This window comes from Caloenas nicobarica, chromosome 1, assembly GCF_036013445.1.
Source record: "Caloenas nicobarica isolate bCalNic1 chromosome 1, bCalNic1.hap1, whole genome shotgun sequence".
Taxonomy (NCBI): domain Eukaryota; kingdom Metazoa; phylum Chordata; class Aves; order Columbiformes; family Columbidae; genus Caloenas; species Caloenas nicobarica.
The window spans coordinates 10,364,610-10,391,509 of record NC_088245.1 but is presented as its reverse complement, the minus strand read 5'-3'; the positions used below and the strand labels follow the sequence as shown (position 1 = coordinate 10,391,509).

The window sequence follows — 26,900 nt, the reverse complement described above, 5'->3', positions numbered from 1 at the left end:
CAGTTTCTACATTAATAAGGATGTCCACTGTGAATAGAATAGGAATTAAACTCTTTGCTATGTATTTGCTAAGGGATATTTGTCATGAAGCTTCTGTCTCTTCAATAGGCTGTTCAAACATTCCTCTATTTCTTCTATTATTTCTTCTAGTTGTTTACCTTGTAGTGTTGAAGAGGCCAAATATCACTGGATTTTTGTTATCACGAGTTTGCAGCAGAAACACATCCTCTGTAAAATTTAAAGGCAGTGTTATTGTTATCAAACAACTTTTCTCATCCCCAAAAGAGAAAATTCTTTGCTTGTTAAATGTGTAATCCCATTTTGCTCATATATGTTATTTATTTTTACACATATTTTAAAATCAGTCTTTAAAAACAATGCAATTATAAAGGCATAATTGATGATAATCAGCTCCGTATATTATAGAACTTCATATACATTGGAAACAAAACATTAACAACCATCCTCTGTTAATGAATATGAGAACAGTATTTGATAGTAAGATGTGTTATCAGGAAAGTATATGTTTTGTGTTACGGTTTTAAGTTTGTCGCAGTCTAGGACATTTACCTAATTCATCAAAATGTGTATCAATTCCGTTTCTCCCAGGTACGGAGCAAACTAGTCTGGTTTTGAGGAAAGTGCTCCATTTATTCACGAGCATTCGCTGGCCTCCCATATCATTCTACAGAGAAAGAAAGAAATGCTGATGGTAATTTGAATTAGTAAGTCTAGAAATACAAACATCTCTGCTGAATTATCTGCTTGTTGTATATTTTCATGTCAAAAGAATGCATTGCCAAACCACATGTCTATTACTAGTGTAATTTCTCTGGAGTCAGTTTTCAAGTAGAATTGCACTGATCAAATCCAGGTCTCATTAAGAGCTGTGGGTTTATAAGAATTTTTTAATTCTGTACCACATCCATGGATAGTTTTGATGATACAGCTGTTGTAAAGCTTTTTTATTTCTCATTTTCATTAACTGGATGTACTGAGTACATTAGCAAAGTTTAACTTTGCTGTAGGACCTCAGTGCAGGGTTAGATCAACACATTTGGAAAATGAAGCCCTGAGTCTACCTGTAGAGCTGGTACAGATGGGGCAAGTCTGAGGAAAGTGGCTACTTGGTGTTCTAACAATTTCTCAACAACTTTAAATAATTCCTGCTTTGCTGTGGCAGTCTTATCTTTTTAATGCTTTTACGACTCAGACTGTCAAGAAAAGAGGGCATTTAGTACTACATAGTAATTGGACTCTGTAACTTTTGAGTAGCACCCTCAAAGCTATGGCCTTATATTCAGGTAGACTGTGTAACTGACTGTTGAAGGCTCCATATTTGGCTTGCAAAACACCTCTCACAATGTCACTCTAAGCTACTGAAATAAATTGTTTTTCTCAGCTTCCTATTGAGATCTTACAAAAACAGAGATTCTGTGGGATTTTGGTTTAGCCCATGGCTAGAGCTAAGACATTTAGGTGGATGTATTTCAGACTAGAGAGAACTGTTAAAAGTAATCTATTCAGACATCTACTAGAACATAGGCCAAAGAATTCTACTTCAGATCTTGATGCATACTTGAGTTCAGAAAGCCAAGTGGCTTTGTGAATATTAATGGCTTAGGCTGCAATTTGGTATTTTGCGTACTTGGGATGTTTTAAGTTATACATGAATACTCCTTAAGAAATGTTAATAGGAAATATCCTGGTGAGCATATGTGACATATACTATACATTGAAGTGACAGAAGATTTTTAACTTGTATCTTGCTTTTTGTGTGAGAGATTTAGGAATGTATCCCCTACAGTTAGGAGGGAAGAATGCAATTTTTTTCAGAAACTAAATCAGATCCTAAGAAATAAGCTTCTCATTCCTTCCCTTAATAAAGCAGATGTAGTCCCACTGGGAAAGGGAGAGCTCCTCTCATCCACCTTACAATTAATAGTTCAATTAATAGAAAACTAATGCATGCAAACTTTTACAATTGTTCAGAGGGGTCTAATGATGGACAGCTCAATCTGGGAGATCATAAGTTAACAGTGCTCCTCCCCAGTGACTGCCTGACATCTTCTTCTTGTGTGTGGGGCCAGGGAGACAAAAAGAGATGGGATCAACACACAAGGAACGTGGCCTGAGTGGGAAATGGATAATTGTGCAGGGTAGTTGGGGGAAGCAAGGTCTCGCCTCATGACTTTTCTGCTCTTTCTGGTAAACCTTATGCCTGGTTGCGATAATAATTTGCTGGGCACTTCAATCCTTTGTTCTAGCTTCCTATCTGCACATTTTTCCTTTGTTGCTGTTGAGAAGAAGAATGACAGATGAAATGAAATCAGTGGTTAGCTACTCTCTATAAAACACTCTATAGGTGGCTGACATGCATCTCCTATGGTTCATGCATCAGAAAGAGATTATAGAATCACAGAACAGTTGAATTTAGCAGAGATGTCTGAAAATTGTTTAAGCCAGTTGACCTGCTCAAAGTAAGTTTCCACAAGTGAGTTGCTCAGCAAGTTGTCAGATCTGTGTCCACTCAGGTTTTGATTATTTCCAAGGCTGGAGACTCTGGGGAACCTGTGTCAGTGTTCAACCACCCTGGCGGTAAAAAATTGCTTTCTTATGTTCAGGTAAAATTTAATGTATTTCAGTCTGTGCCCATTGTCTCCTACCCTGTCCAGCTGGGTGCAAAAGCTATTTGACAGGATAGCCATGGATCCTCCACAAGTGCAGGTGAGTTAAGTCTCCTCCTTGTCGACAGAATAGGAAAGCAAGTGGGAATGTCAGAGATGACAGGTGTCTGGGCTGGTCTTGTCACCAGGAATGTGAATTGACATCAATTTATGCCAGCTGTAAGAGCTGCAAAAGGCCCTGGACCTCCAGCCAATACTAACAGCAAAGATGCCTTGATCCGAATTGAGAAAATGGATGGTAACAGTGTCCTGTGGGCAACTGCTATTACTGTTATGATGTAATAGCACAAAGAGAGATGAAGCTGAATAACAATGAACTTTGCCTTCCTCTCTCAGCAAAATTCAGCTTCAAGCCCAGATTTGGATTGCTTTTGGATTTTCTAATGCTTCAGGCTGTTTAAATGTAGGATTTTCATTCAGACCTATAACTTGCTCTCACATATATTAACAGATGCAGTATTTGCCTGGGGAAGAAGGACTAAAGAAGGTACTTCTTTTCATTTAAGTGAGAAATCAGAAAAAGGACCTTACCGCACATACACGTCCCACTCTAGCATATATGGCATGAGTGCTTGTCTCGGCCTCCAATGCTTTTTCAGTAAAGAAGAAATATACTTTGTTATCTTCGTGGTCTTCATTGTCAGGAATCATGTATGAGCCAACAAATTTTGGTTCTTTAAAAGAAAACAAAAATTAATTGAATTCAAGTTTTTTTAAACACTCTTTTTTTCAATACTGAAAATCAGTTGGTAGTAAAGAAAAAATAAAATTAAAGAATCAGAGAGCTACCTAAGGGGAATAGGGTGATAGAAATAAGATTTTTTTTTTTTTTTTTTTTTTCCTGGGTGGGTATCTATAGAACATGTGGAAGACACTATTGTCAAACTATCCTTACACTTCCAGTTCACAAATCAATATTCCTTTGTATGTGTGCAAGAAAAAGACCTTTTTCCAGTCCAGCTCTCTGGGGTTTATGTGTTTTCATTTGGATTATGCTAAAAACCTTGCACTAATATTCACATCACAATCTCTGATCCCATACAAACCAGGTGCAGGAATGTCAGTCTGGGACAAACAGCCTTTTATATAACAAAAAAGCTCTGGTAGTTCAGCTAATAGATGTTATATTAACATATATGTTCATAGATAGAGGCATTGTGTGTCCTTGTCATGAAATAAAAATCTAAATTTTTCCTGTTTTGCCATTTTGTTGCAAAGTTGAAATCTAAGTTCAGACTTGAGTCCATACCTGTACACCTGTGAATGACTTCATCTCACTGAACTGTAGCAAAGTTTTTACAAGTTCTTTAAATGAGAACGTCATTCATACAACTAGTATGATTTCTTAAGAAGCAGTTGGTAATGTAAATATTTTCTAACTTCCTGTTCTTTATGAAAATAGTCATTGCATTTTAAGACATTGATACAGCATTTGCTGATTTTCTGAAATGTTTTTAATATACATTTAAAAATATTTGCTTTCTGCAAGTTTTTATTTCAAGTATAGACAAAACAAAAAGCAAAGTTTTAGGCCATAATTTAGATAATTCAATATTTAAAATAATTAAATCTTACAAAGAGACAAGGAGAGAAGGGGAGAGGGTAAGAGAGGAGGGGACGGGAGGAGAGGAGAGGAGAGGAGAGGAGAGAAAACTTCACTTGCATATTGTGAACATCCACCTGATTGTTGCTACCCATATATAGCTAATCTAAACACCGAGTTCAGCAGAGATCTTAGTATTTGACTTAAAACATATCTAAGCATATTTCAAATATTTTTTTATAATTAATTTAATTCAAGCCTTAGGTCAGATTTGTGCAGGAAGTGTGCAGCAGAACTGTTTTCTCTCTTCTGATTTGGGAGAAAACTGCCTTGAAATTTGAGAGAAAGAACTTCTGTATCTTTTCACTGAAAAGGTGATGCTCACCATATGAGTCACCATAACAGGCAATTATTGCTTGTACTTGACAAACGTTAGCAGTACTTATGTAACTGCTATGATGAAATATTGCAATTCTTTTGGCACAAAACAAATCAAGATTCTGACTCTTCATTTCACAGAAGTTTCAACACTGAAATTAAGTTACATTTCACATTGAAGAGTGTGAAACAATTTCTAAATTTCCCAGCACATAATTTTTCTCAATATTTTTCTTGAACAATATTTTAATTTTCTTCTTTAAAATTACCTACTTTAACTTTTTGTTTCATTTAACTGGATGATCACCATATGTTTATTATTTTGTGTTATTGCATGACATGTCTTTACTACACAACTTGGCAAATATAGAGTTGTATTGCAACAAAGACAAAATGGTCTCGTCTATAAGAAAGATTACTGTGTTCTAATTAGAAGCTCATTAATTAAATAGAGAATCTTAAAATACTATTTTAATTATATCTGACATATAATGAAATAGTATAGAAAATTTAAAGTATAAATTAAAAGCAATTTTAAAAGTGAAAAATGAAGGATTTAAAAGTTCCGCTTGTTAAATCCAATATGTAATCAAAGTAAAGATTTCAATTTGTTCATTCTGGCAAGGGGTTCATGAAAAAATTAATGGAAAAAAAAGATAATTTAAACAAATTCATCTCCAAATGGATATACATATGCATGAACAATATCTTTTAAATTTCTGGTTAAACAGAAATTGTCTAGTCATCCAAAACACCTCTGGTTCTTCCTTCTACTCCTTCCCATACCTTTCAATAGACGCTCACTATCAGGTTCAGTTCGCAGATGGGCCATGCGATTCATGGTGCGAAATAGAGCAGCATCTCTTCCCCAGTAGTCACTGTAGAGACCAGTAAAAAGTTCGCCACCTGCAGATCATACATTAAAAACCAAAACCAAAACAAAGCAATTTGGTAATGCTCTAGTTAATAATTTCACTGCATATGATAGGAACTGCATTATAAACATGGCTCATTAGTATTTGCTCAAATTCAGGTAAAAAGGCGAGTCAGTAAGTTATATATGGTGTAAGGAGCATACAGGCATTGTTTCTACTGGAACTGCAAACATACACAGTTATAACAGCAGGAGGTCAAGAATTTTAAATTTCATTCACGGGCTGCTGGCACCTAAATTTTCACCAGTGCAAAGACTCTGACCAGTGGTTTTCTTCTGAGCACTTCCAGATGTGCCCTGGTCTTGCAAATCAGAAGCAACGAATTGCTGTTCCCAGGACTGGATAGGACATGTTAGGTTTATGAGGAGCCAGAAATAACAGGAGCCAGAAAATGGGATGAAAATGCAATAGCAGTTTTCAGAGGATGTAGTGCTAAGGAAAAGAACAGTGATAGCTGCACCAGAGCACTGATTTGGGCTACACTGCATGGATACAGCTCAAGGCTAAACCACACTCAAATCCACATATTAGACCTCAAATGGGGAATTTTTCCTGAGCATAGTTATCAGATTTAGCTCTGCACAAAACATGGATGAAAAAAAGATTCATTAGTGAAGCACATAATGAAAATACCTGAGGACTGGAGGAAAGCAAATGTCACTCCAGTCTTCAAAAAGGGCAAGAAGGAGGACCCAGGTAACTACAGACCAGTCAGCTTCACCTCCATCCCTGGAAAGGTGATGGAACAACCAATCCTTGGTGCCATCTCAAGGCATATCAAGGATAAGAGGGTCATTAAGGGCAGTCAACATGGCTTCGCCAAGGGGAAGTCATGCTTTACCAACTTCATAGACTTTTATGAGGACATAACCAGGTGACTAGATGATGGCAAAGCAGTGGATGTCATCTATTTTGATTTCAGTAAAGCATTTGACACAGTCTCCCACAGCATCCTCGCTGCTAAATTGAGGAAGTGTGGACTGGACGATCGGGTAGTGAGGTGGACTGCAAACTGGCTGAAGGAAAGAAGACAGAGAGTTGTGGTCAATGGGGTAGAGTCTAGTTGGAGGCCTGTATCTAGCGGAGTCCTTCAAGGGTTGGTACTGGGACCGGTACTATTCAATATATTCATCAATGACTTAGATGAGTGAATTGAATGCACTGTCAGCAAGTTTGCTGATGACACCAAACTGGGAGGCGTGGCTGACACGCCAGAAGGCTGTGCTGCCATCCAGCAAGACCTGGACAGGCTGGAGAGTTGGGCAGGAAAAATTTTAATTAAATATAACAAGGGAAAGTGTAGAGTCTTACATCTGGGCAGGAACAACCCCAGGTTCCAGTATAAGTTAGGGAACAATCTATTAGAGAGTGATGTAGGGGAAAGGGACCTGGGGGTCCTGGTGGACAGCAGGATGACCATGAGCCAGCACTGTGCCCTTGTGGCCAAGAAGGCCAATGGCATCCTGGGCTGTATTAGAAGGGGGTGGTTAGTAGGTCGAGAGAGGTTCTCCTTCCACTCTAGTCTGCCCTGGTGAGACCACACCTGGAATATTGTGTCCAGTTCCGGGCCTCTCAGTTCAAGAAGGATAGAGAAGGGACAATGGGTACAAACTGAAACATAGGAGGTTCCACTTAAATATGAGAAGAAACTTCTTCATGGTGAGGGTGACAGACACTGGAATAGGCTGCCCAGGGAGGTTGTGGAGTCTCCTTCTCTGGAGACATTCAAAACCCGCCTGGACGCCTTTCTGTGTAACCTCACCTAGGTGTTCCTGCTCCGGCAGGGGGATTGGACTGGATGATCTTTCAAGGTCCCTTCCAATCCCTGACATTCTGTGATTCTGTGATTCTGTGAATACTGGAGGGCTGGATGCAGTTATCTCTCCAGCTGGAGACATAAGCAGCAGTACTTGATACCTTAGAAGTGATTTACAGATGTCAAGCATACGTTTTGTTCAGCTAGGGGGGTTTTCTAGTCAGCCTACTGGAGCTGTTCCACTTTATCTGAAATAACTACAGTTTGCGCATAACTTGCTGGCGGATGTGCTTATGTGTTCAGTGGACAGAGAAAAAGAGCTTATTTTTCTGTGGTCCAGCAATAACTTGCTTTCATATCCTTAAAATATTCACCAGTGTTGGGACAGGACCTGAGATCTCATCCATCCTGGGCAACTGGTGATGAATACTTCCTGAAAAAATTATGGGAAGAGAAGTTTGGTCTCATGTTCAAAGGGTTTAGGTGGCATTCACAAAACAAGTGAGCATAGGAAAATATTAGAAATAATTCAATGACTGCCAAAAACTGTTGAAAATCTGTATGTAGTTAAGAACAACTAGATCATGCATATGCTCAAAAATCCAGCTTAACTTTATCTGACCCATCTAAAATTGTGCTAGATGATATGCTTTTCTTTAGTGAAATATCAGCAATAATTCTAACTCTTAGTTATGCATGGGTGCAATTACCCTTAACTAACCAAGCATTAAGAGTAATATATTTCATACCGTTGCGGACTTAGATTACTATAGAAATTTTTTTAGGCCCAATTTAAGAAGCAGACAGTTATTGTCACTAGGTGGCATCCTTATGTTAGAAAATAACACAGCACGACTTAAACGACACGAAATGGAAATAACTTATTTCCAGTTTGTGGCTAATCTGAGTGGAGGTTTCAGTGACACGGCTTCCTACCCCCTAATCAAAATAAACAAGAATGACCTATTCAAATAACATCTATAAAGGATTATAGCAAAAGCAAGAATTTTGCATCTTCGTTTCCCTTAAAAGTGTGAATTTTGTTTCTCTTAAGAGATATATATGAATTGAATGGTACCATAAGTCTGAATAATGATTCTGAAAAATTTGCAGTTTGGCAGCTGGGGCTGGTTCCAGGATCTCTGCTGATTTGGAGCTAAGTGTAGTTTTGTCTCCGGTTTCACCGTATAAGGAATGGATATTGCCTTGTAAAATACATAGTGGTGATTTAAAATATTGGCAAGTGAAATGAAAAAAAAAAAATCAAAATTATAGCATCAGTAGAAGTTAAGGTTACCCCAAACTAATTTATTTTTTGAACAATACAGAGCTGCTTAAAAACCAGAATTTGCCTGTGGTTCTGAAATGTGTTCCAGAAATTTTTCACAACTCTAATTGAATTGTAAATCCCACTTTAAGAATATTGTTGGAAAAATATCTCAGACTGGGTGGGGTTTTCTTTAATTATGGTGATGCGTAATAAAAAACACAATGCTTTTATCCTTTCAATACCATAGTGAATCTTGAAAAATGTATCAGTGCAGGGTAAGTGATTCATCACATATTGCTAGTGAGTAGAGTTGACTTTTATAAGTCCAGATGTTCAGAATTTTGGGTATAAAACCTATTCCTTCTGCTTAACATAGGTATAAAATGTCAGTGTACTTAACCAACCTACTGGTATGGCATCCAACCATATACCATGGAAGTTATCACTGCTTTAATCTGTGAGATCCTGGGCGGAGAAAATGGAAGTTCCAATCTTGGATGGATATTGTTCCATGAAATATATTGTACAGACACAGAAATTAAATCTGATTTTTAGCCTGTAGTGTTACAAAACTAAACAAAAGACAAGTATTGAGTGTGGGCAGACAGGTCACTTAAGGAAAGCGATGAGATGATACTGATGAGTGTGACTGGCAAAGATCCTGGCGCAAGAACATTCGACATAATTCTGAGATCTTTTGCACTTTTGACATTAAAAGAGTCTTCTCTTTTTTCTATTCAGTACCCTTTTGCACATCATTTAAATCCATGTTACAGATTTTGAACAGTGCTAAGTTTTTACAAGTGCTGCCTAATTCTAGATTTAGAGACAACCTGAGGTTAAGGTTTGAAAAATCCTGGCAAGATTTCTACTCTTTTTCCTCTGTTGAAAAGCTACTGCTACATGTCAACTCACTCCTGTCTTGGTTGCAGGGTTTTATACGGCTGCACATCACACTGATAAATCAATATCTTCCAGTGAAAAATCAGCTGCAAATTGAGCAGCTTCACAGAACTTCACCACTCCTTCCTTCTCCCAGTCTAACCTTGGCTCCATATGTATTTGACAAATTAATTGCTTAAATTTTAACACAGCCTGGTTAATCCTGCTAAAACAAGAATAGAAACTTTTTTTCCTTTTTTTTTTTTCTAATTTAAAAAATCTCATGGACCTAAAAAACCCCACTTTTAGCTCAAATGATACATGAATACTTTTTAGCTAGCATTTTTTCACACAAACAAGTACATCAAAGTTCAGTTGGGCCCACCTAAAAGACAAGTTCATTTTTGCCCCTTTCCTCAGGGGCAAAATGATTAATAAAATCAATGCAATATTTTTCTTCTAGAATCAAGAATTCCTAGATGACAACCCTTAAAATAAAACAGATTGAAGCATGTGATTTAATTTAAAAAACTTAATACATACAAGGGATTTCTGTAAATTGGCTCCTTCCACCTTAGAAGTGGATTTCTTTTGTTTGTTATTGGTATGTTTTGTGTACCTGCGTCAAATTGGAAGGTGATACAAATATAAGCTATAATTCAACAGTAGACATTTTTGTGTAAAGTCCCCATTACATCACTTTCTACAAAGTGGACTAGCTCTGTTATGAGTAAAGCAGTAGAACATAATGAGTGGAATGTAACCAGCACCTTTCATGCATTTATTTGACCGTCGGCCAGTTATTACTCACATGACAACTAAAATCAGAATGCCAATTCACATTTTTAGCAAGTGGTACTTTTCACAGTAGGAAAAAAAAAAAACAAATTCAAAAGAAATTAGCTATTGCTTAACTGGTAAACTTTCTCCATATATTTGTATTTTCTGTCAGTCACTCAAGTATTGTGTCTTCTGTTTTGAGAGAATATGTATTTATTTTAATTCATTGTCTAGAGTGAAAGAAAAGACACAGACCCATGAAACTGTTTTAAAATTGTAAAACTAGAAAATACTGTTGGAATGGATTCCATGGATAGAAGATGTATTAAAATATAGTTTAGGTTTTTCACCACTTGATCGTGACATATTGCAGGTAACAAAACATAGACATGAACTAATTTCTCATATTTTAAGAGCTAGTGTGATCTAAGTTAATTGGTGTGCATGATCTGATACCAAAAATAATTTCAGCTATTGGAAGCAGATGGGAGAGTTCATTAGAAATTGAAGTCCAAAAGTTTTATATGAAATTTATCTAAACACATACATTGTATTCAGCCTGTTTTTCATTCAACATCTATTCTGTTTCCTGATGCTGACAATAAATTCCTAAAAGTTAATTGTTCATAAATTGAAGAATTCATCACAAGCTACTTTACCACGGGGTCAGACAACCTGTAATAAAACTTATGATAGCATGAATATTTAGTTTTAAAGCCAAGTCACGAACCATTGGGTATTTTAACTGATGTGTTGAAATACATGAAGAGATACAGAAAAAGAGGTTCTCTTTCTTCCTAAATTAATTTAGATAATCTGGTTCCAATTAGTGTTCGTGCAAATGATCTTTCAAGATCAAGATTTTAAAAGCTTTTAAACTTTTATCAGAGCTATATAAAGTTTCCTCGGTAATCTAATCCTCACAGTTAGTCAATAGCCATTCTGGTGCAGGCAGCTGTATTAATGTGAGTTTCAGAGATGGAAGCAGGTTTTGAATTGTTTGGTTAGGAAGAAGAGGATGCTGGGATGTGAAAGTCTTTGCTAACAGGTTTGCATAAAACCTTTTCAAGGACATGCATATTGGCTGAACCTATATGGGAGAGTAGAGGCAGCTCTGGGTTGCAGCCTCCAGGGGCAAGCTGACTCCACACCAGGAGTCAATTTCACTTTCTAAAAAACTGGAGTTTGTGAAGAGGAAGGCAACCTCCAAGCATTGGCGGAAAGACTGAAAGACCAGTCCTGGAGGATGCATGGTGCAGCTGTGATCTCCTGTCATCGGATCATGGCCACCAAGAACTGGAGTCAGGGCTCACCTGAATGAAGGAGAATCCTTTCCTTCAGAGTGCACTTAGCATTGAAGGTCCTAGTCTCATTTTCACATGTCAATTAAAAGAATTTTTAATATTGACTGTGTTTGCATCTGTGTCTTCTATCCTTTTCAAATGGATACCTACAGAGATAAAGGCTATACATTCTGGAGTATAAGGAGCAGCATTATTTATTCTGCGAACTATGTGTCTGGTCCGTAGAAGTTAATACAATATAGTAGAATACATGGAAATGCAAACTTCTTTAGGGTATTTTTCCTAAGAGTTGGAAGTGTGTCATTGTAATAGTATAAAAAGTATAACAGTAAAATGAAATAATAAAGTATTTCAAAATTTTTTGGTATGCTTTTAAAATACCATTCCATGATCACTTGAAATTATAGATTTCCAATGAAGGCCTAGAAAAACAGCCTCTAAATAGCTTTCTCAGATCATATTAGTTTTGATGAAGAGACAAAATTTTGGCCATTTTTTCGTGTTGCATGAGTGATCAGACAAAAATGTGTTATGTTCTCCTGTTAATCTTAACACACTACAGAGTTGTTAGGTTTGTGAGATTGATTTTCTAACTCATTGTCAGTGGATGTCCAAGATTCTGATCAACATTTATCAATGAAGGGCTTATTTAAAGGATTTGTCTTTCAGATAAAACTGAGAATCCACAGGTCCTCCCATAATCCAGGCAAATTAATGAATAGGCCAGAAACACAGGGACTAAGCAGTAGTCTGGTGGGAAAATCTGGCTTCCATTTAAGCAAATAAAATTCATATTGATCTCACAGTAGGAACGTGATCAAGTTAGTTTATTTACTTAGTTCTGTCTGAGGAAAGGTTGAGAAGGACTTTGAGATTAGACCACGAGGTTTCAGGCCTACAGCAAATTCCATGGGATGAGTCTTGGTTCCCAGGCTGTGCTAAGACTGGAATCGGTTAAAAACTGTAGAAACTATTTCAAAATAAGGGTGGAAGAAAAGCGTAACAATCTGTTCTTCATGGATTTCGGAAGGTCAAGCAAAATACAGCATTTTTGTCTGATTCTTTCATGACTTCTTAACTCACTAACTCTTAAAAATTTGAGCTGTAGTATTTTATAATGGGAATGAACAATATTTTAATGAATTGCTGCAATTTGAAAGGTTTGGCATTACTGGTGGTGATTCTTCTTGTAAGTAATTTGTTGATATAAATGAACAAATAAACCTAGCGTGTAAAACTACATGTGTCTCGCATCACCAATACTTTCTCGTCACCGTGGGCAAACTACATAATTGTAGTTAACAATCAGAGACTTCAGCTGTATGATTTTAATATCCAACTTTAAGATATGAAGTCAAATGTAAATATCAAAGGGCCCTGAAATCCTCTTTGTTATCCCTGAAAAGTTGAAAATTTATCTGATCTTCAGCCTCTTTTTTTCTAGTTATTTCTTTTAATGACTATTCCTTTTAAGTACTCAGTTTTCATCTTATTTGTGTTCTCTAAAATCAGAAATCACTGTGCTACTCCCTAAGTGCACCTAGATTTCACCCTTTACCTACTTTTCCAGTCTATTTTTAGTCAATGTGTTATAATATAGCCAAGATTGTGTTTGTCTCACAAAATATTTTCAGGAAAACATTATAGAGGAAAAAAAAAATATGGTTTACTATACTACAATTGCAAAGGTCTTAGCCCTACAGTGATACACTTACCAACGAGGCACAGAGGAGCACTATCTCAACACAGATTCCTGGCACTGCAGGACTTAGACTGAATTTTATTTTTATAACTGTCAAATATAAGATCAACTGTCTTAACGGAAAATCACCAGATTTTGAAGGTTTTGTTAGAAGGCAGTATTGAAAAAAAAACCTATTTTGATCTCAAAAGCTATAATTCATATAAAAAATAAATGCTTGATATAAAACCAGTTAAATTCACATTTTTACAATATGCCTGTTACACAGATTACATCTCGGTAGATGAAAATTAGTAAATTTTGTGTATTTGTCTCAATGCTGTAAAAGACTGAACTAGACATATTGTTTCGCTTTGAAGGAAAGCAGAAAATTTTTATTTCCAAAATTACACAACAATAAATTACCTCTTCAGGATGGCACATGTCATATAACATCTACCCACTTCAGTGAGACACCCTTGCTGGAGTTAAAGCTGCCTGGGATGTAATATTAATGTGGGCAGCACCATGAGGATTAAGTTTGACATGTGGAAGGCTGCAATGGAAGGCTGACAACACCTCAGTGTGCTGAAGAAAGAGACTCAGAAAGACAGATTGACAGGACCGTGAAGCTTGTGACATGAAGATCATTACCAATTAAGATGGAGGTGAAGGAAGAACTGGGGTCAAAAGGGCATCTGCCTCGTCCTTTCTCAAATTTGTGCGATTCCAGTTGAAACAGATGATCCTTTAAAAAAAAAATCACAGAAAAAAGCATAAACCCTATAGGCAAAAAAAAAAAGTCCTTAGAGGCAAGCTTTAACTTTATTTTACCTTTGTAATGGATTGACTTCATTAGGGAGAAAACACAATTTCGGTTGCACACTGATGTACTAGTAAAAATTCTCTGGGTTTCTACAAGTCACCTTTGTGTGTGCACTGCCCAAAAAGAATCGGTAAAATATGCACTAAAATTACACTTTTTTCAATTTTGTGGGAGTAGGGAGAGAAGATTCCTCTATCTTTTCTCTAAATTACCTAAACATTAAATAGATACCTAGCCATGGAATGTGTTTTCCTTCTTTAAACATTTTTTCCAGTAGTTGTTAAATATATCATCCTGTGTTATCTTTTCCTGATGGTTTTACATCTCTTCTTCATAAAAGTATGCTTAGGAATTAATCCCCAATTTTTTTGTTTTCAGAGTAGATGTGATTTCTGCAGTGGATATAACAGAATATCAGTATAAAAAGAATATTGACGACTTAGTTTAATTTGTCTGTGTAAGGGTTTCAAGGCTGAGAAAAAAAATTCCATTTAAATTTTCATTTGCACTTCTACTTTTGTCTCAACTTTCTCAAAAGAGTCCAACAAATATTGTTATCTGATTAAAATATTAAGTGAGAGCATAAACATTTTTAAACTTACATATTAACAAAAAAGCATAACACACAACAGTAATGGGGGAGAATAAGAAGTCAAACAGAAACAAAACTATGAAAGTTCATATAAAATATGCCACCTAACCATGAAGTACATGATTAGTAAACATGATAGTCTAGCAGTTTCAATTCTGTGTCACAGTTTTACTCAAAAGGCTACTGAAATGCAGATGGTAAGAACATATTGGACAAATGCAACCTACCTGTTCAGTAAACTAATCTCAGCTTCACATTGCTAATATACTAAGGTGAAGGTTTTGAGACATAAAATAACCCAAATATCCAGGACGCCAAATACCCCCGAATTTTGAGAAGGTTCTGTGTGAATCTCTCCCTCACAGCATACATTCTCAAAGAGGTCCAAGATACTTTTCAACCATAAAAAACAGGTTTTACTAGACTATAAGGTAGAATAAATCTGCACTCGCACAGAAACAAACGAACAAACAAAAACTTAACAAACAAACAACCCAACAAACAACCCTCAATATATCTACACTGGAAAAAATAGAAATAAGGAAAAGTTGATAAGAAATTTCCCTTTCCACTGTGTCCTGGTAGTCATTATTTAGTTATATGTAGTTCTTTTAGTCCTTATGTCATTATAACAGGTTCTTTTTTTCTACTACTGTTTACAATTAATTTAATTTTGTGGCATTGTAGCATATGGATCTTGGTCCTTAGAAAGTTTTGCTTTTGAGAGACACAGAAACCTGATTAGGTCTGCTCTCTGCAAAGCTGTATTTTTCACTCTACATCAGATCACTCACTTATGTCCACCCATCCGACCCTACAGCTTGCAAATCTCTCTCTTCCCAAGCAAGTGCAAGTGCCACCAAAGCAAAACTGATGTTCCCTTTTCTTTAGTTAGCTCCACTCATGACAGTTATGCTCTCTTTAAAAAGTCATAAAAAATGTACAAGGAGCAAAGAAGTAGAAGAGGTACATAGGGTGGAAAACTGGTGATAGAAGAAGAAATAATTAAAAGGACAGAAAAAAAAAGATAAAAGTGGGAAAGTTGTGGAGTTGTTAGTTCTCACTCATTGATGAATAATTGAATATTTCTCTATGTTTCATTTAAAACAGTTAATCCTGAACTTGCCACAAGCCTCTCCCCTTCAAACCTTAATTCACTTCTTAATCCCCAGATCATCCAAGCTGATGTACCTATCTTCCATTCCCACCTGTCTAAATAATACATGCCATTTTGCTGCAACTTCTGATCAAAAAATAAGATTTCCATTAGTTAGAGAGTCTCCATAAAAATGGGACGTAACTCCGAATGCAATTGTGGAAAAATAAGACATCTGTTTCATGTCTACTTGAAGTGAAAAAGCCACCTCAAAATAAAAATAACAAGCAAAAAACATACAAAATTTAGATAGTGGTCCTAAAATGCATAAGGTAACAAGGCATTCAGAATCTCACCTCTTCAGAAGCTCCTGTGTTGGCCTAACCCTGACACATTAGTGCCTGAACTTAAAGCTGATGCAGCAGAAAATAATCATCCTACCTAGAGACTGGTGGTGCAGAAGTATTATTTTCTGCTGTATCAGCTTCAATTGCACATCAGTAGTAACTGTTTCTCTTCTGCTGTTGGGTAAATGTCAAACAATGAAGAAATATTTCTGTGTGTGTGTGAAAATCTCAGCCCCATTCCATACTTTTCAAACATCACATACCAGGTATTTTTCAAAACTAAATGCTGTAACATTTTGGGTCAACAGTAGAAAAAAAAGAGTAAGGCGAACTTAGGAAGGAAAAGAAAAACCTTCTGAAACCATGCAAAAGGACTAGGGAGCCATAATTATCATAAAATATGATATAAAGGAAATATTTCTAAAAACAATCTAACTGATGCTATTTATTCTCTAATCAGGTATTAAAATAAAGTTACTCATTAAAAAGTATGTCTTCTGGGATCTCAACCAAACTATTTGTCAATGAATCAGTTCAATAAAGGAGAAAAAAAACCACACACATTTTTGGTTTTCAGAGAGAAAGATGTAGAAGTGGAGAAATAAAACGGAAAGTAAAAATTTAATATATTTTTCTAGTCTTAATGCTTTCTGTTCACTTTTCCACACAGTAAAATAAAAATTTACTTGTCTAGTAATGGAAAAAAGCAATGAATTTGAAAATGTTTACAGAAAAAAAACCCAAAACAACTAGGTAAAGTAGTCATGTGTAGAAACAAAATTATGTGGAAACAATACTTGCAGAAGTTATATTATCCATACTTCACAGTTTATAATATATGGCTCCTATTTCATCCTACAGATAGGGAACAGAAACTGAAATTTTTTATGGTGTAGGACAAGACGTGATCGCACCAGGACATCAGAAAACACACTTCGTATTCATGTCCTCCTTTGGTAAAATGCCACTGATGCTCAGATCAGGGAGACTTGGCCACTATAGGAGTCTTCCAGATGATGTAGAAGTATTTTGAAATTATAATATCACAATGAAAAAGCTACTAAAGTAGTTAATAATTCCTCTGAGAATCAGCATGAAATCAATGGCAAAGATAAACCCATCTCTTTTAATGTTCATGACATGAATGTGTTTAAAATAACTATCTATTACCATGGAATGAAAATGTTAAGCAGTATATATAGTATCATTTCATTATTCACACTTTAACAGCTGGAATTTCTGCATAAGGATTGTAGTTTAAATATATAATCTAATATTGACACTGAGGCTAGACAAAAATTTGGATTTCAGTGCAACTCAGAGAAGTCTTTAAGTGGATCTCACCAGTTTTGATATAAAGCAGGATGTGTATCTCATAAATGCTTGCAGATGCATGTAGCTGTTTGAAAAGTCAATGGAAATGTAAGCAATGACTCCTCCAAGAGAGATTTTCCACCTTCACCTTTTAGGACAGCATACCATATATTCCATGGTTGCAATAAGTTATTCCCATCACTGGGGCAAGTAACTGAAGATCAGGTGTTAGATGTGTCAGCTTCCACGGGATGCGAATTTAAATGAAATAAGAGTTACACATTAATAATCAGCTTTGAAGGCTAATACCATAATTCTAACCCTCCTTGCTGCTTGTGACATTGGAATCTTTTGAGAAATGTCAGAAGAAAACTGACAGTTTCCTCACAGATTATCCAACACAGCAATTCAACACTGCAATATATTTTACCAGCACTTTTCAGTGGTTAGGGTAAAAATAATTGAAAAACACATATGGAGGGCTGGGAGTGGAATCACAAATTTCTGCTTGTAGTTTGGGAAAAGAAATGGGACTCTGGGTTTGATTTATGATACTTATGACTCAGGAAACGTAATGCAGTTTCAACTCTTTTTAAAATAAGAATGTTGTTTAAAAAGAAATAGAAGATATTTCCAAGGGCATTGAGCATTCTGCCATTAACTGGATATGAATTGATAATTTTAGACAATGAAGAATAATGTAAGCTATAAATAATAATGAAAGAAAAGGTCAATAAGAGCCATTAAAATTTAAAGATCACATTTAACTTTTGTTGCAGAAAATTGCTTTCTCTAATGCCAAGTGCTGCTTTGCTCTAGTTCAAGACAGCATTTATGCATGTGATTAATTTAAAACATATGCTTACTTCCATTCCTGTTCAGCAAAGTACCTAAGCCTATTCTCAGTGTTAATACAATGGCTGTATCTCTTCACTAAATCATGGACTTAAAAATATAGAGGCTTTGGTTGGACTTTCCTATGATATTATTTTTATGAGAAAAAATAATTTGATTTTCTGTAAGGGGATTTTTTTTTCACTTTCAATTTTTATTATTTTCCAGGTAACAAAAAAGTAAATCATATCATGCTAGTATTTTTGAAAGGAAATTTAAACTATTGTAGAACCTTTAATTACATACTTAACTGTGTGTGCATATTCTCCAAAGGTATAGCCAAGGTTTGCTCTCCAGAAGACCTGTGCCTTTTTGTGGTTGGTATGTTTTGATTGTTTTGGGGTGTTGTGTTGGGGGGGGGGGGGTGTGTTTTTGTTGTTTTGTTTGTTTACTTGTTTGTTTTGGTTTTTTGTTGTTGTTGTAATTTGTGGTGGTGGTGGTGGTTTGGTTTTTGTGGGGTTTTTTTAATTGTTTTTGTGTGTGCGCGTTTGGGGTTTTTTGGGGGTTTTTTTAGTTGTTGTTTGTTTGTTTGTTTTAACACTGGCTATACTATTTACTATTACTATAACTCACTGGACAAAATTCATTCTTAGTGTTCTTAGTATTAAACAATCTCATAGTTATTCAACCTTAGAGCAAGAATGACAATACACGCAAAAGCTGTTTCGTGCATCTCATTCACTAGGGGTCATATATCTGAGACTTTTTTAAAGAGAACTATGAATAAGAAGGTTCATAAGCCACGTGCATAGAATGGGAAAGCATGAAATAGAGATGCCTTGCTTGTGTGAAACTATGAGAAATGTTCTTTTAAGAATCTTAATAAAGCCATGTGGTACCAGGGTTGTATGATGAGCTCTTCTTTCTGTTCAAGTAGTTCCTAAAGCATCAAAAAAAGGTAGTGTAAACAACAGCGATTCAACTTATTTGATCGTAGTGCTCTGTTTGATGAAGAATGCTGTTGGGAAGGGATGGGACACACTGGGACACACTGACTCCACAGGGAAAGGACATCTCAATGGACTGCCTGACTGAGTGACCTGGCAAAGTGGGATTTCAACAAGATTTGGAGATGAAAGCCCAGAGCAAGAGGGAGAGCTGCAGATGGGGAGGGTGTGGAAGGGAGAGGGCTGCCAAGGGTATGTAAACATCCCTGCTTCTGAATAGCATGTTCAGAAGTTTTTCTCAAACCTCTGGACCAAAGCTGTGAGGTTCATTTTCACTTGCAGGGTACTATCCTCTCACAGGGCACTTCCACAGAACTCTGTTGCAATTTTGGCCTTGTTCTTTATGAGAAAGACACTGAGATCCTTGTTCCCAAATAGGGGATGTTGGTTTTGGATTCACTGGTTCCATGTACTCTGTTTTTTGTTTGTTGTTGGTTTTGTTTGTTTGTTTGTTTGTTTGTTTTTTCTTAATGCTATCTTAAAATCCAAGTGACAAAACAATAAAGTAACACTTTGGTTAAAACTGATTGAAAACCTTCACCTTGTTAGGGACAGAGTGGGACACAGTTGCAGCTTTACCAACAGTCTTTGGCACCATAGAAATGAATGTTACTTATGAAATCTCCAAGTTAGTACAGACTTTATTCTGTAGAAAATTAAATTTTAAAATAGTTAAAGTAGCAGGTGTCATATTTCTAAACGAAGAAAATATTTGTTGCCCATATGTACTTTCTTATTTATTCATATAATTTTAAAGTCTGGTTTAAGCTTAACATTGCTCCTTTAAAGTCTGGCACTTTACACATCCATGTGTACCCCCGCACACTCACACAGCCTAACACGAGGAATCATACAACTTATTTTGAAATTAATCAAAATATAAGATTTGTAGAGCATTTCACTGGTGTAACCGGATTTTTTTCTCATGTGAGAAACTGAACAGTGAGTAAACCAGCGAAATTTCGTGACCACAGAAAGAGAAATGCACAGAATAAACCTCATCTTGATTTCCTTTCTCTTTTGCACTATAATGCTTTTAGTTTAAATTCACATGACATTTTTTTGCAAATATTCTTTGATTCTGTATAGTCTTAAAACACTTTTTCACTCCTTTTCTCCTTTCTTGTATACGTACTTATCTGTACATTTTTATTTTGACATAGAAAGACACACTGGATACACTATGCAGAGGCTTCTTTTAGAAAGGATGAACCTTGACTTCCCCATAAAAAAAAAAAAAAAAAGATCTGAAAAATCACAGAACATATCTGTAAATCAGCAGAAAATATAGTTCATATATAAGTCTTCAAAATGAACTCCCAACTCCATGACCTGTCTTAATCTGTACACTTGCCTCGTCAAGAAAGCACATGGTAAGAGAGACATGCAGTAAAATATTTTGTCTTTGCATAACAACAGAAAATAGCATACTGGGTCAGGCCTGAAAATATGCCTCATAACATACAGCCTTCTGTATTTAAACAGACTAAATTTGGTCACTACGAAAAATGTGTATTGGTAGTATCTGATAACTATAGTTGCAAATATAAGGTAGATACCTAATTGATATAAATACAACTAACTCATTCAAGAAATTAAAAATCTAATACCAATAGAAAATGAATCAATACCATTGGAGTTTATATAAAAGAACTTGTTTTCAAATACTTACAATAACACTAATAAGTTTGTATTACAACCTACTGGCCTATATAATTCACCATAACACAGGCAGGCAGATACATAGGTAACACAAGGATGCTCTAACAATGAAAAACTTTCAATTTATGATGTAGTATCTTATTTTAAAAATCCAAACTCTAATTTTAAAAACATCATAAGCACTGGCAAAAAATTGGTCTGCTTGTTGTCAGAGGATTATTAACTTTCAAAGATTACACTTTCCCTGTTCACTCAACTTTATTTTCCAAGCCAAACTGGGGATGCAATGTTAGGAACAGAGTCCTCAAAGAACTGACTGAAATAGTCGGGTCTCCACTAGTTGACGTAATTAAGATTATTTGGGAGGTAGTATTTCTTCTGAGGATCTGTTTTCAATCCTCTTTACGATCCAGTGATGTACTGAAAAGATCAGTCATCCTATGGGATAAGAGTGCATAAAATATTACAGACATTAAATCCTTCCTAAAAATTCAGATGTATTTTTCAGATCTATGCATTTTATTCCACAGTTAAATGACTAAGACACATTGGGCTCCAATCAGAAAACACGTTTAAAATCTGGAGCTATGTCAGACTGCCATCTGAGTTTGCTAAAAGATTAGCAATTTGTGACTTGTGTCAAAATACCTGGCCTAAAGTGACAGAAATAATGTATTTCCCTGATTTAATGCATGTGAAATACTCTGGCAACTGGAAAAAAATCCAACCACCTTGCATAGAGAAATCACAGACATTCATCCTCAGCAGCTTAGAATGTTTAAACAGAAGTGATTGAATAGGTCAGAATTTTAGGAGACACACCTTTGCATGACCTTAAATTGGACACATAAACTCATTAGGGTCCTATGTTATAGACTAGTTTCTTCAGCAAAATAAATTAGGATTATATTATACTGGCATGATGGTACATACAAAAGTTCCAGGGATGACATAAGGGATCCCTAGAGTTAAAATGGTTGAGTAGCAGTATATGGAGATATAATCTTATGACCAGGTGAAAGAGGAGATAAAGATAGTAAAAAATTGCTATCCAAAAGTGAAGGGGTTTCTGTAGGGAAGCATACAGTATTTATACAGAGCTTTGCTAGCCAGGGCTTTCCTTTTTCCTTTATTTTGACAGGCTAAACTTGTGTCGAGATTGTGAGGGTCAGATCAGAGCAAATACCAAATAAAAGTCCTCTCATCTAATGATTGTTATAATAACAACTAGGGACAAAGGTAATGAAAAAAAAAAAAAGAGAGCTCGCAGTCTCGGTTTTGGTGATGGATGGAGGAACAGATACACTAAGTATGGAGAGAACAACAGTTTCATTCAATTTAGAATAGATTTCAGAAGGAAAGCCGACACTCTAGAGAAGTTCTGTCTGTCCCTGTAGTGCGGAGCCTTAGATACCCAACAGTCCTTTTGCAGAGCTTCAACCAGGCATGCCAAAGTGAACCATTCTGGAGGAAAGGGCAGAGGAGTGGATCCACTGCTGCTTGATGGCACATAGGAACTGAATGTAATACTTTTAGGTTCACTTTTTAATCTGGAATAATTTTCCTGGATAGATCAAAGTCAAATAAGAATAATTATCAGTCATAAATTGCTTAACATTTATAGAATATTAAGGGTGTATTTTATAAACCTGCAAAAATGTTAACTAAACGCTGTCATTGTTCAGTTTTTCCTGGTTTTAATTATGATGACTAACATCTTATTGAGCAGAACCTCTACTCCTCAAACAATGCCATAGATTTCACCAGGTGCCCTCACTTTGAAAAATACTTTCTCTCATAAATAAAGGTGGCAGAATCTAAAAACTGTTATGATGAGAGCTGGAATATTTTACCTGCTCCCATCAAATTACCACACAGGTGGAGTATTTCTTTCTCTTTGGGATAATAGTATTATTCCTCTGCATTGATTCATTCTCTCCTGACCATCTGTCTTTAATCTTGCAAAAGGGCAGGTTTAATATGATGGAAAATTCATTTTGTATGGCTGATCAATTCACATTCTCTACTAATCTGCCAAATTGAACTTAAACTTCAAGTATGGCCATATTTAGGCAGTATTCAAAAGTAACAAATGTCATTCACCCCATTTTATGGATGGAGAGAATTGTCAAACAAACCTGTTGTCTGTTACAATGTGTAAGACTGACTGATAAGAACAACTGTGCTGATACAGAATACTTGGCGTTCTCCAGGACATTTGACTTAGTACCTACCTATTTGATGAAACAATATGCATTGTAGAATTATTAAGAAATATAAACTGCTGACATATATCAAAGTGTAGTTTCTAATAGATATGCATTGATAAATCCTTTGCTGAAGGTTCCCCCAAGTTTTGCTTATGATAGAAAGGTGATTTTTTTTGTTTAATTTAGCAGTGATTTAAACAATCATGTGATTTCTTTCCTAGAAAAAAAAATACAAAAAGACATAATGAAGAGAAAAGGTTAATGAGAGCTCTGGGTGCATTCAGGTTGTGGAATGCTTTCAATACCGAGTTAAAGGTCAGAAGCATAGAAAGCAGATTTTAATACAACCATATCCAAAGTGGTCTACCTTGGAACAGAGAACACAGCTTATATCTGAAGTACATCAGAATGTCCTAGAAGGTGGAGGTTCAGATCCTTGTTCAGTCAGATTACTTTAATGCATTAGACTGAGGGATCTTGAAGAGCCCAGGTGCCTTGTTACAGTTGATAGTGTCAAGCATCTCTAGAAATCTTTTCAATTACCTTGTCATATGAGACTGCTAATTAGAGGCCTCAACTAAGTATTTAAACTGGGATAATTTTGTGCTCCAGAGAAGAACTTTGAGTCAAGTGCAAAATGATGAAAAGAGATTTCTCATTGTGATGCTGTGCCAAGAACTCAGCACTTGCACCTATGAAAAGAGGAATCTCAAATAGAGGAAGGGAAGTGACCTTGCCTGTATACACACCATTGAAGAGCATGTCTGGTTCTAGTGTCTGCACTTCCACAACATGTGAAAATACTGCAGAGTTCACAGGAAGGACAAAAGTACGACTGAGGAATCCTTGTGATAGGAGGTTTAAGGAGCTATATTTATTCAGCTTATCAAAAAAGTGAAGAGGTGGCTTGATCTTTGTGCATAGGTACTTACATGTGGAAAAGATGTGGAAAAGATAGTGGGAAACTTTTCAACTTTGCTATCAAAGCCATATCAAGGTTAAATGGCAGGAAGTTGAAGTTAGATAATTTTAACCTTGAGTAAGCGGCTATTTCCTAACATTTAAAGTAATTAGATATTAGGATAGCTTACCAGAGAAATAATGGAGCTACCATTACCTGGATTCTTTGTAATGAAAATATGTATTTTTCTGAATATGTTTTAATTAAATATCTCAAATAAATTATCCATGTCATATGTGACTGGCCACATAAAATATCCTGATGCTCTCTTCTGGCCTTTTTTGTATTTATGCACTACCTGTTTCCTAGCAAAGCACAGAAAAAATAGAATTGCCCTTTCATCATTATTTGTACTGAGGTTCATAGACACAGATGTCCATTAAGGTAATTACTATAACTAAATCTCATTAACTTTAAAATTTCACATAACTGTATGCATTGGTTTGGAAGGACATCTTTTCACCCTGTATCACAAGTGGATGTTTGTCTTTTTTTTTTTTTTCTTGTAAGGATTGGAGATTAGCCAGTTTTAGAGATTGGGTTGTTATTTGAACTGGTGCAGAAAATCTTGTTCATGTGCTGCTTGGCTACTGCTTTCTCATTTTCTTAGGAGTACATAGATAAGCCATGGGTTCAGTAAGAAATACTTCTTCAGGTTAGGGATGATGTTGGTCTTCAGCTTTTTCTTCTTGCAACACAGCACCTTTGTTATATGCTGTAGGCATAGGAGTAATGCTAACTTGATTAATTTCCTGCCTGTTATTAGCTTAGTTAGCATTTTAATCACAAAACGTATGCATATTTAACTTCCAAAACCTAACATGTTTTAATCTAGCTGAAATTGGGGGCTTTTGGATATTTTGGTGGAATTTGAGACACTGTGATGTGTGTATTCAGACTGGATGACATTAAGAATCCTTCTGGTAAAAAATTATACAACATTGTGTTGCTTACTTGGCAGCACTTCATATATATGAACACTTGATATTGGTTAATTACTAGTTTCACATGAACTATAGATGCATAGGTCTGTAATAAATAAACAATTTTATAGTATTTAAGATTATGGATTCAATTCCATAAATAGATTGAGTTTAAAAACCTGCTAAGATTTAGTGGGTGGCATTCTAACTGGTGACTTTTTATCCATGCAGAGGGATACTGTGTCTCTCAGTAAATATTTTCAGGACAAGAATTTGTCACACATTCTACCTAATGAAGGACTGACCAACACCCATTTCTGTTTGGTCAGTGAAACCAGATGTTCCTCCTCCTTAATCCTCTGGAAACTGAGAGCGGAGATGAGGTAATAGGAAAAAGCACGGAGAGGAAGTAACTGGGTAGCTCATTGTTTGTTTTGATTATAAAACTACGTCAGAAACAATATCCTAAAATAATAGATAAAAATATATGCAATTTTATTTCTTAACAAATCTGAAAGAATGACAACATTACCAAATGCTGGTCAAGAACAGAAGAATTATGTCCTGTAAAAAATAAACTGAGATATGACTGGAACATTCTCGCTTAACTTCCATGTTAATTCACTTTTATTTGTTAAAGCAAGGGCTGAGGAACTCATGTTGCCTACATTTGTTTGGGGTAGAGAGGTGAATGGAAAGCTTATTGCACAGCTCAACTTTATCCTGTTTTTGCTTTCAATCACAGAATATGTAGAAAAAGAAGTGCCCCTCCCCTCATCCAATGAAATATTAAGGGCAACATAGATTAAAAAGAAGAAATTCCAACTCAATGGAACTGTCTTCCAATCAAACAAATACACCTGCTGCTTCGCTGAAGGCAATTCATGTCTAACAGGCCTTAAAGACTTTGAATTTAGAGCTGCTGTTCCCTCATAAGCAGAATCTCATCTGGCTAACTGAAGATGAAATAGCATAATCGGAATATATCAGATTAGAAACACCTAAGAGAGACTCCCAGAAACCACCAGTGCATTTTGTGGAAAGGGTGACTTAGTCCATCAGCCTTCTGAGGTGGAGAAAACAGCTGCAAGCAGTTTACTGAGTTAAATGAGGCATTGAAAATGGTACCCAGCCAGCTCAATGTACATATTAAAAATTTACAGTGTGTTCTGGAAGAAAAATTTTTCATGCACTGATCTTTCCCACAACTTTTTTCCCACAATTTTTTTTGTATTCTCTCAGCAGGTTTTGTCAAGCAGAGATGTCTTCCTCTCCATGAATCAGCTTTATCTTGTTGCCATATCACTTGCAAAAACTTATGATATTATTTCTGCACATTGTTTTCTTTAGGAATTTCCACTCATTTTGCAGGTCCTATGGAGGCAGAGTGATCTCTATAGCCATATTTGGTGGAACTCCCATCTGGACTTGTTAAAGGTACTTTGTGAGTTAGTTACTAACGCAGTTTGGATCACTGGATGGCCCCTGGAGCACCCTTAAAACCTGTTGCTCTGTTGAATAGATAACTCATTAAGATAAAATCATTGCCTGACTGCAGATAGGTTATCTAATTTATCTAAGGTTCACATAATTTATTTAGGTATTTTGAGCTATATAGAACAGTAGCAGAGTGCTTTTTTACTAGCAGATAGATGTGGAAAAACAGACTGAAAGTACTTCGCCCAGTACTCACCTTCTACTACCAAAACCGAGAAGTTTATACAAATGTGAAGGAGGAGACTGGATGCAGATGCTTTTCCCACCCCCCTTGTTGGTGTCAAAAGCAACAGGAGTGGCAAATGTCAATCTGGTGAGAATGGAAGCAGAGTAATTTTTTTTTTTTTTGTACTTTTCTTATTCTTCTATACTTGGTTTGAAGATTTATTACAGATTTTTTTTCTTACAGAGCACA

The 26,900-nt window shown here is 35.9% G+C and overlaps 1 protein-coding gene across 1 annotated transcript in view; it reads right to left on the bottom strand.

Annotated features, from left to right (window-relative positions):
• Nucleotides 1-26,900, bottom strand: part of SEMA3E (semaphorin 3E) — a 143,380-nt gene that overhangs the window by 24,453 nt on the left and 92,027 nt on the right. The window contains exons 5-9 of the mRNA XM_065632373.1: nt 13,871-13,964; nt 5,395-5,514; nt 3,219-3,361; nt 571-685; nt 159-228 (exon numbers count right to left, since the gene is read on the bottom strand). Coding sequence (XP_065488445.1) covers nt 159-228; nt 571-685; nt 3,219-3,361; nt 5,395-5,514; nt 13,871-13,964 — 542 coding nt within the window. The remainder of the gene's footprint in view (nt 1-158; nt 229-570; nt 686-3,218; nt 3,362-5,394; nt 5,515-13,870; nt 13,965-26,900) is intronic.